The following is a 19,885-nucleotide window of genomic DNA, read 5'->3' as shown; positions in this document are numbered from 1 at the left end:
TGGTAACTTAGGAGGTCATGTGTGTGAAAGCGCTTCATAAATGTCACTTATCTTATCCTGGATGAAGAACACGGAGGCAAACAATACTAAGGCTGTGTTGAGGCCACTGATTTCTCACTTGGGTAAGAGAAAGGTGGGGAGCTCTGAAGACCAACGGCCTCCTTTCAGGTGAGCTGATAAAGGACAAAACATATACGCACGTCGCATTGTGCCCTCACACTCTAGTTGACCTAGGGTGCCTCTGCAAGAGATCCAGAGAAATGCACATACCCAGAACTGCCACTTCTATCAGGACTTCTACCGACCTGATAGAAGATCAAGAAAAATCTGTACAAACTGACAAAAATGGAAGTGAGGTCAGGAGAGATCTTTGTAGGGAAAGGGCTAGGTGGGAAAATTCCAGCCGAGGAAGGAAAGCCCAGCACTTCAGCCTTGGTTCTGCCACTAACCACACCCACCTTTCCTTCTCCTGAATGTGCATAATTATACCTGCTCTTGATCCCTAACAGAACAGTTGAAGGATTAAGTCAGAGAAGGGCTACAAAACGGCATCACATCATATTATCATCACCCATCCCTGAAAACACACAAACTTTACCTAAGACACTGTTAACATGACACTAAAATCTTAGTTACCATCCAAGTTACAAATGTGTGTGCTGTCTCAGCAATTCCACTGACAGAATTTTTTCTCCTGATATATTTCCACACATGCAGGGGAAAATGTACACAAAGATTTTTATGACAACCCTGTGTGTAGAAGCACAAAATGAGAAACCCACCCACACAGCCTTCACTAGGGCCCTGATGGGAAGGCACATGGTGGCTGTGGAGGGCAGGCAGACACGGGGTGGAAGACAGGCTGTCACGGCACCACTTTTAATATATTTTTAAACATTTTGAACCACGTGGGCATCATCAAAAAATAAACAATTGGGGATAGAAGAGGGGGAGTTTTAAATTACCTTTAATTTCCAGAAGGTCGTATCCATCCCAGCCCCAAGGTTTAGAATCTGACAATGACATTCTGTTTTCTGTAGAAATGCCTTTATAAGTTGGTTAACACCATGGACTCGAGCAAAATATCCTGAGAGAGACACAGAGAAACAAGCTATTATTCAGTGATAACAGAATTAATCGCTGTGAAGCCCTTCACGCCAGAAAAGCAAACCACAACCGTTTGCTCTTCTTCAGGCTCAGTGGCTTATCAGTAGATTTTACAGGTGAAACAGCAACTTCAAAATACTCTTTTTTTCTTTTAAGCCTCTTGAACCAAAGTAAGTCCAGTGTATGTAATGGTGGAATTAACTACCTTAAAAAATTAAAATGTCTAATGATTTTACTTTAGAGAGACAAGTACTTTACATCAAAACATCTAACCTACATGTTCCCCTTGGAAAATTGTTTTTCATTGCTGTGGTGAAAGCTACCACATATTCTGGTAAAACTCAAACTTTTGATAAGATTAAAGATGGCGGTGTGAGAGGAGAGACAGAGGTATTTTAGGAGGAATTCCTCCTAAAATAATATAAAATTAGAAAATATATTTGGTGCAACTAATCCTGAGAGAGCAACAGGAAAGAGGGCTGCGTCAGACTACATACACCTGGAGAAAAGAGCAGACCTCATGGAACAGGTAACATACCAAAGCCGTGGCCCCGCAGAACTTCCCCCAAGCCCTTCCCCCACCCAGCTCATGGGCAGGAGGAAGAGAAATGGAGCAGGGAGGGAGTGGAAGGCCTGGGACTGCTGAATGCCTAGCTCCCAGGATCTGCTCTGGGAGCAAAAACCTACATTTCATGGTGCTTTCATGATACTCATGTGACTATGGGGTTGGAAAGCTAATACAGGCAGAATTCCTGGAGAGACTGAGATTCCAGCCACTTGTGGAAATCAGGGATCCACATCCGGCTGCTCTGGGACAAAAGCTTATACCTCTGTGCTCAGCCCACTGGCTCAGGCAGTGGAGACAGGCACAGAAGCCGGGAAGCAGGAAACAGCCCTTCCCTCCCCCCAGGCACCAATACCGCTCCCCTGCGACCCCCGACATTGCTTCAGGGACTGAGCAGCTCCAGAGTAGAGCTTCTGGACACTAGAGGGCGCCATATACAAATATGAAATGCGAAAGGAACTGGGTCCAGAGTAATATTAATATAACTCCGGAGAAAGATTTAAATGACATGGACCTTATGACTCTTCCTGAAAGGGAGTTCAAAATAAAAATCATCAACATGGTAATGGAGGTAGGGAAAGATATCCAAGAACTTAGGAATGAATTCTGGTCGGAGATCCAATCGTTGAAGAGCACAATGGATGGTATTAAAAGCAGGTTGGATACAGTGGAGACGATAAATCAAATAGAAACTAGACAAGAGGAATACAAAGAAGCTGAGGCACAGAGAGAAAAAAAGAATCTCTAAGCACAAAAGACTATTGAGAGAACTGTGTGACCAATCCAAATGAAACAATATTCACAGCATAGGGATACCAGAAGAATAAGAGAGAGAGAAAGGGATAGAAAGTGTCTTTGAGGAGGTAACTGCTGAAAACTTCCCCAATCTGGGGAAGGAGATAGTCTCTCAGGGACCCAAGGAACCCAAGGAAGACAACACCAAGACATATAGTAATAAAATGGGCAAAGAACAGGATAGGGACAGACTGTTAAAAGCAGCCAGAGAGAGAAATAAGATCACATACAAAGGAAAGCCCATCAGGCTAACATCAGACTTCTCAGCATAAACCTTACAGGTCAGAAGGGAGTGGCATGATGTATTTAATGCAATGAAGCAGAAGGGTCTGGAACCAAGATCACTTTATCTGGCAAGATTATCATTTAAATTTGAAGGAGGGATTAAACAATGTCCAGATAAGCATAAGCTGAGAGAATTTACCTCCCACAAACCATCTCTACAGTCTATTTTGGAGGGACTGCTATAGATGGAAGTGTTCCTAAGGTTTAATAGCTGTCACCAGAGGTAATAAAACCACAGTAAAGAAAGTAGAACAGCTAATTACTAAGCAAATGCAAAATTAAATTAACTATCCCCAAAGTCAATCAAGGGATAGACAAAGAATACAGAATATGATGTCTAATATATAAAGAATGGAGGAGGAAGAAAAAGGAGGAGAAAAAGAGAAGAACCTTTAGATTGCATTTGTAACAGCATATTAAGTGAGTTAAGCTAGACTCTTATTAGATAGTAAGGAAATTAATCTTGAACCTTTGGTAACCACGAATCTAAAGCCTGCAATGGCAATAAGTACATACCTATCAATAATTACCCTAAATGTAAATGGACTGAATGCACCAATCAAAAGACACAGAGTCACTGCATGGATAAAAAAACAAGACCCATCTATATGCTGCCTGCAAGAGACTCACTTTAAACCCAAAGACATAAACAGACTAAAAGTGACGGGATGGAAAAAGGTATTTTATGCAACTAACAGAGAGAAAAAAGCAGGAGTTGCACTACTTGTATCAGACAAAATAGACTTCAAAACAAAGAAAGTCACAAGAGACAAAGAAGGACATTACATAATGATAAAGGGGTCAATCCAACAAGAATATATAACCATTATAAATATCTATGCTCCCAACACAGGAACACCCACATATGTGAAACAAATACTAACAGAATTAAAAGGGGGAAATAGAATACAATGCATTCATTCTAGGAGACTTCAACATGCCACTCACTCTGATGGACAGATCAACCAGACAGAAGATAAGTAAGGAGACAGAGGCACTGTACAACACAATAGAACAGATGGACCTAACAGACATCTACAGAACTCTACACCCAAAAGAACAGAATACATATCCTTCTCAACTGCACATGGAACATTTTCAAGAGTAGATCATACACTAGGCCACAAAAAGAGCCTCAGTAAACTCAAAAAGATTGAAATTGTACCAACCAGTTCCTCAGACCACAAAGGTATGAAACTAGAAGTAAATTATGCAAAGAAAATGAAAAATCCCACAAACACATGGAGGCTTTACAACATGTTCCTAAATAGCCAATGGATCAATGACCAAATAAAAACAGAGACCAAGCAATATATGGAGACAAATGACAACAATAATTCAACACCACAAAATGTGTGGGATGCAGCGAAGGGTGTGCTAAGAGGAAAGTATATTGCAATACAGGCCTACCTCAAGAAAGAAGAACAATCCCATATAAGCAGTCTAAACTCACAAGTAATGAAACTAGAAAAAGAACAACAAATGAGGCCCAAAGTCAGTAGAAGGAGGGACATATTAAAGATCAGAGCAGAAATAAATAAAATTGAACAGAATAAAACAATAGAAAGAATCAACGAAAACAAGAGCTGGTTCTTCAAGAAAATAAACAAAATAGATAAACCCCCCAACCAGACTTACCAAGAAAATAAGAGCACCTACTCACATTAACAGAATCAGAAATGAGAAAGGAACTATCACTATGAACACCACCAAAATACAAAGAATTATTAGTGAATACTATAAAATAATTTATGCTAACAAACTGGATAACCTAGAAGAAATGGGCAACTTTCTAGAAAAATACAATCTTCCAAGGCTGACCAAGGAAGAAACAGAAATTCTGAACAGACCAATTACCAGCAACAAAATTGAACTGGTAATCAAAAACCTACCTAAGAACAAAATCCCTGTATCAGATGGCTTCACTGCTGAATTTTTTTTTCTTAAAAACAGCTTTATTGAGGTATAATTGACCCCATATATTGAAAGTGAACCAGTTGATCACCATAATCAAAACATATCTATCATCCACCATGGTTTCCTTGTGCCCCATTGTAAATCCTACCCTCCAGCCCTTTCTCATCCTCTCAGACCCAAGCAACCTCTGCTCTGCTTTCTGATGCTGTAAATTAGTTTGCATTTGCTCAAGTCTTATATAAATAACATTGTACAATATGTACTCTTTTGAAGTGGGTCTGGCTCCTTTCGCTTAGCACAGTTATTTTGAGATTTATCCACATTGGTGTGTGCAATAGACCACTCTTCTTTATTGCTAAATAGTCTTGCACAATTTGCTCCTTCACTTTCTTTGTTGTTGGACATTTGGGACATTACAAATAAAGCTGCTATGCAGAGAAGACAAGTAGTGACTCTGTGGCATTTTACTACACTGATGGACAATGCCTGCAATGGTGGGGGGGTACTTGATAATATGGGTGAATGTATTCACTGCTGAATTTTATCAAACATTTAGTGAAGACCTAATACCCATTCTCCTTAAAGTTTTCTAAAAAATAGAAGAAGAGGGAATACTTCCAAACTCACTCTATGAGGCCAGCATCACTCTAATACCAAAACCAGGCAAAGACACCACAGAAAAAGAAAATTACAGACCAATATCTCTGATGAACATAGATGCAAAAATACTCAACAACATACTAGCAAACTGAATTCAAAAATACATCAAAAAGATCATCCATCATGATCAAGTAGGCTTTATGCTATGGATGCAAGGATTGTACAACATTCAAAAATCCATCAACATGATCCACCACATCAACAAAAAGAAGGACAAAAACCACATAATCACCTCCATAGATGCTGAAAAAATATTTGACAAAATTCAATATCCATTCATGATAAAAACTCTCAACAAAATGGGTATAGAGGGCAAGTACCTCAACATAATAAAACCGATATATGACAGACCCACAGTAAACAGTATACTTAACAGGGAGAAGCTGAAAGCTATTCGTTTAAGATCGGGAACAAGACAAGGATGCCCACTCTCCCCACTTCTATTCAACATAGTACTGGAGGTCCTAGCCACAGCAATCAGACAACACAAAGAAATAAAAGACATCCAGACTGGCAAGGGAGAAGTTAAACTGTCCCTGTTTGCAGATGACACAATATTGTACATAAAAAACCCTAAAGAATCCACTCCAAAATGAATAGATCTAATATCTGAATTCAGCGAAGTTGCAGGATACAAAATTAATACACAGAAATCTGTGGCATTCCTATACACTAACAATGAATGAGCAGAGAGAGAAATCAGGAAAACAATTCCATTCACAATTGCAGCAAAAAGAATAAAATACCTAGGAATAAACCTAAACAAGGAAGTGAAAGACCTATACTCTGAAAACTACAAGACACTCATGAGAGAAATTAAAAGAACATACCAATAAATGGAAACACATCCCGTGCTCATGGATAGGAAGAATTAATATTGTCAAAATGGCCATCCTGCCTAAAGCAATCTACAGATTCAATGCAATTCCTATCAAAATACCAACAGCATTCTTCAATGAACTAGAGAAAATCGTTCTAAAATTGATATAGAACCACAAAAGACCTCAAATAGCCAAAGCAATCCTGAGAAGGAAGAATAAGCAGGGGGAATTACGCTCCTCAACTTCAAGCTCTACTACAAAGCCACAGTAATCAAGACAATTTGGTACTGGCACAAGAACAGACCCATAAACCAATGGAAAAGACTAGAGAGCCCTGATATAAACCCAACCATGTATGGTCAATTAATATATGATAAAGGAGCCATGGACATACAATGGGGAAATGACAGGCTCTTCAACAGCTGCTGTTGGCAAAAGAGGACAGCTACATGTAAGAGAATGAAACTGGATTATTGTTTAATCCTATACACAAAAGTAAACTCGAAATTGATTAAAGACTTGAATGTGAGTCATGAAACCATAAAACTCTTAGAAGACATCATAGGCAAACATCCTGAATATAAGCATGAGCACCTTCTTCTTGAACCCATCTCCTCGAGAAAATGAAACAAAAGCAAAAATGAACACATGGACTACATCAAACTAAAAAGTTTTTGTATGGCAAAGGACATCATCAACAAAACAAAAAGGCATCCTACAGTATGGGAGAATATGTTTGTAAATGACATATCCGACAAGGGGTTAACATCCAAAATATATAAAGAACTTACACACCTCAACAACCAAAAAGCAAATAACCCGATTAACAAATGGGCAGAGGATATGAAGAGATGGTTCTCCAAAGAAATTCAGATGGCCAACAGACACATGAAAAGATGCTCCACATCACTAATCATCAGGGAAATGCAAATTAAAACCACAATAAGATATCACCTCACACCAGTAAGGACGGCCAGCACCGAAAAGACTAAGAACAACAAATGCTAGCAAGGATGCGGAGGAAGGGGAACCCTCTTACACTCCTGGTGGGAAGGTAAGCTATTTCAACCATTGTGGAAAGCAATATGGAGGTTCCTCAAAAAACTAAAAATAGAAATACCATTTGACCCCGGAATCCCACTCCTTGGAATATACCCAAAGAATATAGCTTCTCAGATTCAAAAAGACATATGCACCGCTAAGTTTATCGCAGCACTTTTTACAATAGCCAAGATATGGAAGCAACCTAAGTGTCCATCTGTAGATGAATGGATAAAGAAGATGTGGTATGTATATATAATGGAATACTATTCAGCCATAAGAAAGAAACAAATCCTGCTGTTTGCAACAACATGGATGGAGCTGGAGGACATTATGTTCAGTGAAATAAGCCAGGTGGAGAAAAAGAAATGTCAAATGATTTCACTGATTTCTGGAGTATAACAATGAAGCAAAACAGAAGGAACAAAACGGCAGCAGACTCAGACTCCAAGAATGAACTAGTGGTTATCAAAGGGGAGCGGTGTGGGAGGGCTGGTGGGGAGGGAGGGAGAAGGGGACTGAGGGGTATTATGTTTAGTACACATGGTGTGGGGGATCACGGGGAGAACAGTGTAGCACAGAGAAGACACATAGTGGATCTCTAGCATCTTGCTGCACTGATGGACAGTAACTGCATTGCGGTATGGCTGGGGACTTGATAATATGGGTAAATGTAGTAACCACATTGTTTTTTCATGTGAAACCTTCATAAGAGTGTATATCAATCATACCTTTAAAAAAAAACTCAAACTTTCTACATCGTATGGAAGATAATGTTTTTCGGTCAGGAAACTGGGCAGATGAATGTCAAAACTAAGAAAGCCCGATGCCTTACAGTGTTCCCTCCATCTCCACCCTGTATGTAGAGCCACATGCGGACCAAATGGCATCACAGATTGGGCGAGGGGAGGGCACACCCAAACAGGGCCTGATAAATTGACTTGTTAAGCTCGGGTTGGGGAGCTGGGAAGCAAGAGAGGGAAAAAGTAAGATAAAGTCTGTGTTCTAAAACTATGTTACTCCAAGTTTGTTTTAAGCACAAACTTGGAGAGTGGCATTTAGAAACTTGTGCTGCAAGTTGACAACCTTTATGTCTGTTGAATCTCCTAATAAAGAGTTTGGGCTTGTATTCTGCATGTCCTTTTCATTTTATTATTGTAGTAAACCATCCTAATTGTATTTTGTAAATTCCCATCCGCATGCATGGATATTGGAAAAAACAAAAGATCCTCACCACACACTGTTTGGGGAGCACTGTCTTTGGGTGGCAGGTCCCCAGTCAAGAGATGCAAACCCACAGACAGGAAAAAGGAAGGACAAAGGGCCAGTAGGCTGCCTGGGACAGCTGCGATGGCAAGCCCCTGCCTCTGCAGCCTCTGCCTGGAAATTTGCGTCAAGGGTACAGGTGGGAGGCCTAAGGCATCTTAGCCAGGCCTTGCTCCCTCTTACTGCTATCTGGTTTTAGCCTCGGCCCAAAGTATATAACATCCTTAATCTCAGTAACCACCATTTTAAAATTTCTTCGCATTTCTTAAAAAGCCTACATACAGGATCCACCTTTAAGAGTAACATTTCCTATACACAAGAATTATGATCATTCCTTCACTTTCTCAATCTGGTGGAGACCATGTTACCCTCCTGCCTCAGATTCTTTGACTTCCTTGATAGAAATTACTTGTTGAGCCTAATAATGGTACTAACACTTTAATAAATCAACAAAAACTATTCCCTTATGTGAACAGTTTGCAATTAATGATACACACATGGCTTGTAAACATAAAAAATGATCTTCAACTTCATCCCCAAAGAAGAGGCATGTAAAATAAAATTACTATAACATACCATTTTCCAGGTATCAGATTAACAAAGATGGGAAGTTTCACAATCCACTGTGTTGGTAAGGATGTCAGGAAATGAGCACTTTCCTACACTCCTGGAGAGAGAACCCAGTGGAATTCCCACTTTGAGAATGAACACCTAAAACCTCAGGCCTCTCAGCTGATGACGAGCTGTTGGGAGGGAAATGGTCACTTGCCTCTGTTAATTTCGGGGGCCTTCCTCTCTGCAGACAGTCTCACAAAATGCTGGATGTAAGGGTCATGCCAGTAGCCAATGCTTACTGCAAACCTGAAAGGGATGGAAAAGAAGGCAGGTGAGCAGAGCCGAGTACGTTCAGGCCAAGGTTCCACGGCCAAGGTCCCAGGAACCAGAAAAAGGACCAGAGGAAAATGATCTCCCTTGAAAGGTCAACAAAGGCACACTTGGTGCTCTGTTACAAATTTAAACAGACTCATCCACCCACTTGATATTCACTGCCTGTCACCTTTCCCACACTGGGAATTTCCCACCTTTCTTTCCTCAGTCGCTAATCCTCTCCGTGGACCCTAAACAGCAAATGATGTCACCTCACACTTCACGCAGCAGACTTGCAACCATTTAGTCACTTGGTAAACTCACTGGCGAGAGGCAGTCGATCACCTCTACTCAAGCATAATTTCTGTATCCAGAAGTAGGGTGACCCAGAAATATTTTGCAAATATCACCTAACTACCTAAGTATTTTGCCTGACTCTGTATTAGTACCAGTCATTTCACTCTGTAAGAGGGTCATGGTGGGAAAATCAGAACAAATCAGCAGAACAGCTACAATTTGGAAAGTGCTATGGTAGCCTAAACTCTCTTTACCACGGTCTACACTGTAAGGAGACAAAGTTTTAGTGCTCCAAGCCTGGAAGCTAAAGCCCGGATCACCAGTGGGAGGCTTCTGGCAACCATATGACCAGCCTTAGAACCAAGAGGTTAACGGGAAGAATCAGGATCCCCTAAGGCCATGCCAGGTACTGTGGGCCTGGAGCCAGCTCTGCCTGTCATCGGGTATATTGAGAGATAATAAACGTCTTTATCATTTAAGCCAACTCTCCCTCCTGGAGGCACTTCCGCGAACACTCATCTCAGAGGAATCATCTAGTGCCATCTAGCGGTCTAGGCCAGATCTGCAGCTGAAGCCAGAATGGAGGCCAGTGATGACAACACCCATCAGCTTAAGGGCTGGGAGGGGCCTTAGAAAGAGCTAGTCCACCCAACACCCAGTCCAGGAATCCTGTAACAACAGCAAGCCACTGCCTGACTTTTCCCCACAAAGAAGGCACTCACTCCACTCCTAAGCAACTCTACCTGTGGAGAACCTGATCAATCTGCCTCCCTCTAAGCACTCTTCCTTGGACGTACTACTTACCTCCTGCATAACAAGGAGCAGTTTCTATTCCTCTCAACTCCATATTATCAGTCGATTTAATACTATTCATTCAGTTATGCAGTATTTATGCAGTGTCTGCTAAGTGCCAGGCAGTGGGGATACAGTGCTGAACAAAACCAGAGAAGAAAAAGATAAACAAATGGTGACAACTGAAGGAGAAAACAGTACACAGATAGAAAGATGGAGGGACCTACTTCAGGGAAGGAAAAAGGTCAGGACTCTTGGAAAAGGGGATGGCTGAGCTGAGCCCTTGAGAACCGGACAAAGTCAGCTGCACAAAAGGCATTCTAGACACTAGGGAGAGCAGACAGAAAAGTTCTCGTGTGGGAACCACCTGGAGAGTTCCAGGAGCCGGAAGCAGGTAGAGACGCAGGAGAAACCCGACAGGAGGTTCGAGAGAGGAGCAGGTCAGTCACAGGCTGGCGGGGGCTTGAGGTGGAGCGCAACAGTGCAGTGGACACGGTCAGTGACACACATGTACTAAAAGGTAGGTGGGTCCACGTGATGTAACACAGTTCCCATCACTAGTTCCCATGACTCTACTTCCTAATGTGTCTAACGTGTCTCTTTCCAGTCCCCAAACTGACATGACTGCAGTGGTTTCCAGCCTCTGAACAAAATGGGTCTCATACCTTGCCTAGCACAGTGGCCATGATAGAAAGCTTTACAACACAGTGCTGGGAAGAATAGGAAGCAAGCACTGGGCAGGGCTGATGGGGGAAATGAGTGTCACGCTTGAGAACCTACAGGCCAGCACTTGGAGATTTGCTGAACAAGTTACAGGGTAGCCGTACAATGAAATACTACCCAATCGCTTTCAAATATAAACTAGTAGGATTAGACATGGCAAGTTGTTCAAGATACACTATTAAGAGAAAAAGGTTACATCAAAAACGGGTGAAGTGCATGTGCCCAAAACAGGTGTGTGTGTGTGTGTACAGGGAAGAACTAGGACACTGGACCAAAATATTAGCAGTGATTATCTCGGAGGTTTCTAATGTTCAATTTTTTATTTATCTGTTTTAAAAGTTTCCTACACTAACCATATAGATTACTAAAACACCATCAACTGTTACGTCTATAAAAAGAAGAAATACTGCCAATTGTTAATGTTTACCTTATTGCTCAGAATTTTAATTTTGTGATTCCTGAAAAAGCTATTTTAGACTTATTTAAACAGATTATCATTCTCTCTCTCTCGGACACTCACAAAAAGGAAAAAACGATTTCAGTGAGTTAGTTAAAGCTTCACTTTCAGGATGCGTGTGAATCTCCACCTGATCACTGACGATCAAGGGCACTGGGAGGGCTGCAGTTCTTAAGAGCTGTCTGTTATCCTCCAAGAGATTTCCTTCCAGAGGCACTGACCCTCATGCTCTAAGTTTTCATGCCAGCTCCTTCTTGAGTTCATCAGAAAGTGTCAATGGCTGGTTTTCAAATAGCAGTCTGGACTTCTGCTCCTTTGTCCAGGGGCCCCCACGCAGTACGTGGACTGAAGCATTCAGGGGCTGCCACTGCAGCCGTCCCAGTACTTAGGAGTAAAGGCCGAGTCCGCCTGCCTGGCTGATGGAAACTCAGCCACAACTCCACAGGGACTGCAGCACACACTGAGAATAAACCACATCTGATTTTGCAGAGGTTAAAGTCCAAGAACACGTGAGGCACAGAATGGATATCAGATACAGTAGGATCTGACATTGGAGACTACAAAGAAGGGGGCAGTGAGTCAGAAATGTAAACTGGAACAGTCATGCTGCTAGGCATGCTGGCATTAGGTAGCCAGAAAAACATATGTACACAATGAGCAAAGAAACCCACTTCTGGAATGCTGTCCTCAGGAAACAATCAAGAATGAACGCAGAGATTTTAATGTTTGAACCCTGAATCTTGAGTTACAGCATCAGGTGAACGAAGCAAGCCACAAAATCCTATATACAGGACATACCTGATTTTGTCCGAATGAACATACACACATATATGAAGACTGCCCAGAGTGGACACCAAAATGTTAGTGGTGGTGATACCCACACACCATCGTACGGGGCATCCAGGTGTGCTGTCCATTTCCACACAGGCCTTGCCCCCCAAACCCAGAGAACATCCCTTCTGTTTGTATATTCTGATTTCATGTTTAAAACCCAAAGAATCAAAAATCTCAGACTTGGAAAGACTTTCCTCACAGTTCATTCAATTCACTACTGCTTTCAAAATTTTCATGTCATTCACCTATCACCTGTCCAGTTTAACAAGATGTCTTTATATCAATCCACTTCTTTTATTACTCAGGCCTGATGTGACACCTAATATTTTCTTTAAACACACACTGTAATAAATACCCATTAAAGTTCAACACATCTATCTAGGTACCGCCTAAGATCAGCTCACATTCCTTCCATGGGAAACATTGATCTGGTCCAACCAGCTATTCACTCAAGAAACATTTACTTGTCCTGTTGGATGAATGCCACCTGTAACAGCGGGCACTGCCCATGAAAGGTGTGACATGCCCTCCGACAGGCATGTCTTCCTCTGAGGCCTCGGGACGATGGGCAGGGCCTCCCCCTGCTCTCCCATCCTAAATGGATCGAGTCTGGGGATGGTTCATTACTTCTAACACTCACTGAGAGCTTATTATGTGCCAGGCATTGTTCTAAATGCTTGACAAACAGTGGAACCTTGTGGGGAACTTAATTCTATTGCTTTTCAAACCTATTTACCCCCCGGATTTAGATCTTCCCCAACACTGCAGTTGCTTAAATAGTGTGTACCTATCTACGGGTGTGTATGTATGTATATACACTTCGTGAGTGTGTGTATACACATACACCATTACAAAAATAAACCAAACATTCTTTTTATTTTTCTTAAACTGAATATTCTTTACAGTACTTTTCAAGAGTAGGATCTTAACTGCATACTAATTGTGGTCTCTAATTATTGCTCTCTCTCTCATTTCTAAGTTTATCATTCCCTTACATCTTTTGGTTCCATATTTTTCTTTCGTATTCCCTGTTGGTTTCATTTTTGGTTATAAAAGGAAGAGAGGAAGCAAAGTCTTAAGGGCCATAGACTCAAACCTAAACAGAGTTTGGATTTGTTTCCCTTCCTGTGAGCTCTTTTGCTCTCCTAACTACATCCGGAAGGCCTGAAGTATTGAGTCACCTAAATACTGGGCTTTAACAACCAAGAAGACTCATGGCCTGCAGAATCCTCCCAAAGGAGACTACTGGTGCTGCCTTTTGGCTTCATTTAATATCTCATTACAAGGATTAATATGATCTCAAAGCTACTGTGTCTGTTGAGTAGTCATCGAATAGTCAGAAAGGCGTAACTGGAAAAGGAACCAACATTCAAAAGACGGTGCAGTAAATAGGAGAATTCAATCAGAAAGTTCCCTTGGTGCAATGTCCCCTACCTAACTTTAACAACAGCAACAAAAATAGTTAGTACAGAATATAACAACAGGATGTATGCACCTGAATAATATCAAAGTTCTGGGGGAAAAAAAATAAGAGCATGTATTCTGAGTATTTTCTCCAGTCTATGGCTTGTCTGTTCATTCTCTTACTGTAATATTTTTCCTTCAGAGTTAGTGTTTTTCGTGTTTTAAGCTTCTATATTTAGGTTTATATTTAGCAAATTAATACATGTGTATGGAATGACCTAGGGGTCGAGGTTGAATTTTCTCCACTTGAATATCCAGTTGAGCCAGAGTTATTGGTTAAGAAGATTTCCCTTTCCCCCATTGAATTGACTTGGCACTCTGTGCAAAACTCAACCAACAGTGCTCGTGTAGGCCTATATCTGCATTCTCTATTCTATTTCATCAATCTGTCCATCTTTATGCTAACATTACATTGATTTGATTACTGTTAGCTTAAGGAAGCATCTTTTATTTAAGTAGTACTAGGCAGTGTTAAGTTCTCTACTTTGTTCTTCTTTTGAATATTTCCTTGGCTCTTCTAGACCTTTTACATTTCCACATACATTTTAGAATAAACTCATTAATTTCTTATAAAAAAAAGTCTAGGACTCTCATTGGGATTACACTAATTTCTATGGCTCAATTTGGGGAGAATGGAAATCTCAACACCATCAAATCTATTGAAAAGTGTAGATCTCCCACTTAAGTCTTCTTTAATTTCTCTCAGCAATCCTTTATAGTCTTCTAAGTAAAGGCGTTTAAGCTCTTTCATTAGATTTATTCCCAGACAGCCTGGGTTTTTTTGATGCTATTATAAATGATATTTAAAACTTTTCTTTCCCTATCCAGGTATATGTATTTGCAATATATCTATCTGACAAAAGATTTCTTTCCAGAAGACACACTGAACTCCAAGTATTCCAATCCAACATCATAATCAAGAAAAAGAGACAAAAAGCTTAAACAGAGTTCACAAAAATAGGTGAAGGGATGGCCGATAAGCTCACAAAAAGATGCTTAATGTCATTAGTCATCAGGGAAATGCAACTTAAAACTATCATGAGATGCCATTCGCACCCACTGATGATACCCAATGTTAAGAAGGATACGGGACTGCTGGAGTTTGGATTCATTGCTGGTGAGAAGGGTAAACTGATAAACCATGTTGAAAATTAGTCTGGCAACTAAATACATACCCAGCCTGTGACTAAGCAAATTCCACTCCTAGATATTTATGGGAGAGAAATTGAAGACTTACACAAGAACATTCATTGTAGTCTACTCACAATGGTTGAAAACCATTATAGATATAACGCAAATGTCCATCAACAGGGGGATGGATGAACAAATCGTGGTAGACTCACACAACATAACACAGAGCAAACTACTTCACACCGACAGAGATGCTCTCCCTGGCCACGCTCTAGCCAGGCTCGTCTGAGCCCTCTTTCTGAAAAGGCTTCAACCTTGGCTTATTGTATAAACACTTGAACAAATACTAACATAGTTTTTAGTTCAATAGCTCAAAGCTGAAGCCCCAGGGGAACTATAGCTCCCCATACCTGACAAAACTCAGGGCTGCCAGAATCATTTACTGTTTATTTCAGCCAACAATTATAGACAGGACCCCCATCTCCAGTTAGCAAATCCAGATGGTTGCACATGGACCAACTCTTCTTTCCCACTTTTGTAATTTTCCACCTGTCTGACTCTACTCACCCCCTCCTTACTCCCTCGTTCTCCCTTTAAAATGCCCTCTGTACGAATTGAAGTTGAGTTTGGCTCACACCGGATTCTTTTCCTTAGTGCAATAGTTATTACAGATTAAAACGTGTCGTTACCACTTTAACTAGTACCTGCCTTTATCTTTGACAATGTGCTCAACATGAATGAATCTGAAAGCACATATTGAGTGCACGGTGACTGAAAAGAGCATATCTACTGTATGATTACATTTATGTGATATTCACGGATAGGTAAAACTAACCTAAGCTTGTTGAAATCAGAAAATACTGGTCAGGTGGGGGTAGGGAGACTAGAAATGAGAAACAAGGGAACTTTCTGGAGTTTCAGAAATATTTCATATCTTGTTTCTGGTGGCGGTACACAGATATACACAACTGTCAGCATTCGTCAAATGGAACAATGAAGACCTGAGCATTTTGTTATATGAATTATCTCCCTCTCTCCTCCCTCCCACCTACATTTTCTTTCCTACCTCCCTCTCTGTTAAGAAGACCTAAGGAAATTCAGGGGTGGGGAGGGGTACAGGGTGGGAGATGAGAGATGTAGCTGGTCCTCCAATTTCCCTTTTCAATACCCACTCACTCCTCCTTCCTTTCTAAGGGTTCCCCAATGTTGTCGGAAGTATCAATCAGAAAACCACATTAGAAGGACTCCATCCCCACACGTTCCTGCAGCTAGGCTGGGGCCACATGTCCTCTTTCTGGCCAATGAGAAGTACGCAGAAGACTACAGGGTAAATAAGGCTTCCTGAAAAGCTACTCCTTCCCTGATGAAGAGGGACACACTCAGACGCATGGCTTTCATTAGTATCCCTTCTCTGTCTTTCCTCCTGGAGCACAGCTGCTGAAATGGACTAGGAAAACTATGGTGTCCCTGGGACAAACCTGTTGCTACTGTGAAAAGGAAGCTATGGGAGTTCTGAATCAATTCACATTAATAGGGAGTCAGAGTTTACAGGCATCACAATACAGCAAATTCAACTGGAACTCAAGAATGATGCACATATTGCTGGATAAAAGTGCATATAAAATTCAATATATAATAAAAGTGATGTTTCAAATCAATGGGGATATATAGCCCATTCAACAGATGCTGTAGGGACAACTGGCTAATAATTTGTGGCAATGATAAGTTAAAACTGTCATCTTATAACTTAAAAAATAGTAAAGATAGATGAATGATTCAAGCATAAAAGCCAAAACCAGAAAAGGAAATGCTGTAAAGACTGAGAATGGGCTTTCAAAACATTACCAATAAACCACAGGCCATGAAGTTAGATTGTAGTCACAATTTCTGTATTATGAAATGCATAGTACAAGCTAAACAAAGAAAAACAAGCATCACATTGAGAGAAAATACTGCAAATACAGAAGTAAAGGATTACTATTTCCAATATAAAAAGTTCTTACAAATCAATAATAAAAATACAAAGCACCAAACAACCCAGAAGGAAAATTATATAGAAAAAGATCACATAAAGTATCAGTGAGAGTGGGCAGACTACAAATGCCCAGTCTTACCAGTGATTGTAGAAATACAAATTACAAAGATGGACTTTTTCCACCTGCCACTTGATAAACAATTTCAGAGACAGAGAATATTCCATGATGAGCATCTCATTCCCCATGGGTACAAACAGAAACTGATGCTCCCTCAATGGAAGACCATTTCGTACACACTTCTCCCCTGAAATCCACCACCTAGGAAAACTCAAACACACATGCAAAGATGCTCATCACAGTACTGTTTTAATAGTAAAATCATAGACACCCAAATTATGAAGAGAACGATAAAGTATAGCAACACCACGGTATGAATTTCTGTACAATGTGTACAACACAAAGAAAGATGCGGACCTGTGTGAAATTACATGTACAATAGGTTTAGATTAGGCTATTGAGTGGCACTGGCACAAAGAGATTCCCTTTCATCATTTGAGAAATTCAGCCTTTGAGAGGAAAAAAAATTCAACTCTACATCGAAGATCATTATCTTCCACAGATATTTTCCAAAATGTGATCCATTCCTTTTTTTATAAAATGGTGGGAGGAAAGGGTCCACAATTTCTTTGACATTCCTGATGGGCAATTGTGGCAGCTCATTTATCCTCAACCGAATGTTCTAGTTCTAAATTCTAAAGAGACGTGTCTTCTCTGAGGATGGAAACAACAGCACCTGCATTCAAAATATTTCACATCAAAATCTCAGCCCTGCTCTCTGGAGAATAGCCGCGAAGATGCCATCAGTGTCCCGGGAGGCCTAGGCCATGGCCGTGAAGCAATCCTGGGACCATTTGCCTAAGTCAAGGGGGACATTTTTAGATACACCTGAGATTGTCATAATGGAATTTCAGCCTTACAGGACCTAGACTGGTTTCTAAAACATACAAACCATTCAAAACCACTGAAATAGAAAATCAGAATCTTAAGACCTCATCAGGAAATACAATGTTGAGAATTTGCTTTCCTCATCACTTAGCCACCTGATAAACAGTGCTTGTGTGTCTGCACTGTACGCGGCACTAAGGCAGCCATGCCTCTGCTCTGCTTCACATCCATGCTAGGGGGAAAGACAAACAGTAAACAACATGTCAGAGTTACAACCACACTGATGGCCACAGAGGAAATGCACAGACTATTATGAGAACATGTAACAAGCTAGGTCTAGTCTGCAGGGGTCAGAAAGGCCTCCCTGAGGGGCTGCATCCACGAAAAGCCCAAACCTGCTGTGCAATATGGATCAAGGGGACCGGAGAGTGGAGGACTCACACTAGTGACATGTCTCAGTCCACAGGTGACTTTAGCTTGGCCTGAGTAGGCAGAAGGAGAGGCAGAGAAAATATTCCAGAAATATTTAGTAGATAAAACCAAAAGTCTGAGGGATTGATCACACAAGGGGTAAGCGAGAGGGCAGTTCCAAGATGACTCTCACCGTTTGTGTTTGTGAAGTAAACGAATAACGGCACCAGTCACGGGCAGCAGGGGAAAGGGCAGTGCAAGGAGAAATAAACAGTTGTCAAAATACTGGATTTGAGATAATTCTGAAAGACCTCAGAGGAGTTTTCCAGTTAGCAGTGGGATACGCAGGGCAGCACAAGGTGTGGATTTGTACCTTGTTGGTGATGCAGAGAAAAGGTTTTACATGACAATGTGATGGGATAAGATCTGTGTTTCTGAAACACCACCCTGGCCACAGCATCAACACTGGGGTGGGGCGGCGGCTACACTAGAGCAGGAAGAACAGTAAAGATGTGCTGCTAGAGCTCCAGGGAACAGGACACAGCAAGGGCTGCAGCAGCAGGCAAGGAAAAGGGAACACACTCCCCGTGTACCCAACCCAGATCCCCCACAGGTGCTGGGCATTGTTCTAGAACACAAACCCAGATCATGTCATTTCCCCCACTTACACTCATAGGGCCTTCCACATTTGGCTGACAACCAATCCTTAATTCTCTTACTATCCACTCCCAACCAATCTCGGATTCCTCTGACACATCATGGACTTTACTCCCTGTGCTGTTAAGCTCAAGCTATTTTCTGCTGCCAGGCAAACACGTAGTTTTCTTTTTGAGACTCACCTCCTGCATGGGAAGAAAAGAAAAGCAGTGCTGACACCTAGGAGCTGGCCTGGTACCATGAGCCAGGCTTCAGAGCTGTTAGAAGGTGGCCTGCAGCTCACCAAGAGGCCTTGTTCCCAAAGAGCGCCAGACCAGGTCAGGCCACAATGGGAAGTGAGGCAAGACAAGACAGCAGCGCGTCATAATTTTATCTAAACACACAAACACAAGGTCTCCGTGCCAGCCACAAAATACCAAACATCCCTCTCTCCTGGAAGATGTGAGTGACTACATCTTCTTCTACTACCCTAAGACTACAGCCTTAGTCTTAGTCACATCTCCTTCCAGAAAAGATTGATTGAACCACCCAGCCACAGGACTGTCCCCACCTCTTCTCAGCACCCAAACCGAGCAAGTGCCCATCATTATCCAACCAAAGCCCAAACCCTTTAAGCTCTAACACCCTCTTACTGATGCGGCCCTGAGGTCCCCAGGATGTGAGGTTCCTTCATTACAATGTCTAATTAACCCAACTTAACTAGTTGTGTTTCCAGTGGTATTTGCTGGAGGACTGACAACTGTCAGAGTAGGAACAGACGGTTACATTTTTTAGAGGGAAATTAATGGAGTTCCAGTCTGGAGGTTTACATTTCTTATGTTAAGCAGTACCTGTAACATCATCCATGTTATCTTGAGAATGAAGGAAGGGTGGT

The 19,885-nt window shown here is 41.4% G+C and overlaps 1 protein-coding gene across 2 annotated transcripts in view; it reads right to left on the bottom strand.

The window, feature by feature from the left end:
* Window positions 1–19,885, bottom strand: part of LOC118928069 (leucine carboxyl methyltransferase 1) — a 67,974-nt gene that overhangs the window by 43,558 nt on the left and 4,531 nt on the right. Inside the window, exons 2-3 of one of the 2 annotated variants that reach the window (XM_036916906.2) lie at window positions 9,227–9,318; window positions 966–1,087 (exon numbers count right to left, since the gene is read on the bottom strand). In XM_036916906.2, coding sequence (XP_036772801.1) covers window positions 966–1,087; window positions 9,227–9,318 — 214 coding nt within the window. The remainder of the gene's footprint in view (window positions 1–965; window positions 1,088–9,226; window positions 9,319–19,885) is intronic. The other variant, XM_036916908.2, reaches the window with a different exon arrangement.

Source organism: Manis pentadactyla, chromosome 10, assembly GCF_030020395.1.
Source record: "Manis pentadactyla isolate mManPen7 chromosome 10, mManPen7.hap1, whole genome shotgun sequence".
NCBI classification, from domain to species: Eukaryota; Metazoa; Chordata; class Mammalia; order Pholidota; family Manidae; genus Manis; species Manis pentadactyla.
The sequence above is the reverse complement of the archived record's forward strand: the minus strand, read 5'-3'. Positions and strand labels throughout refer to the sequence as shown.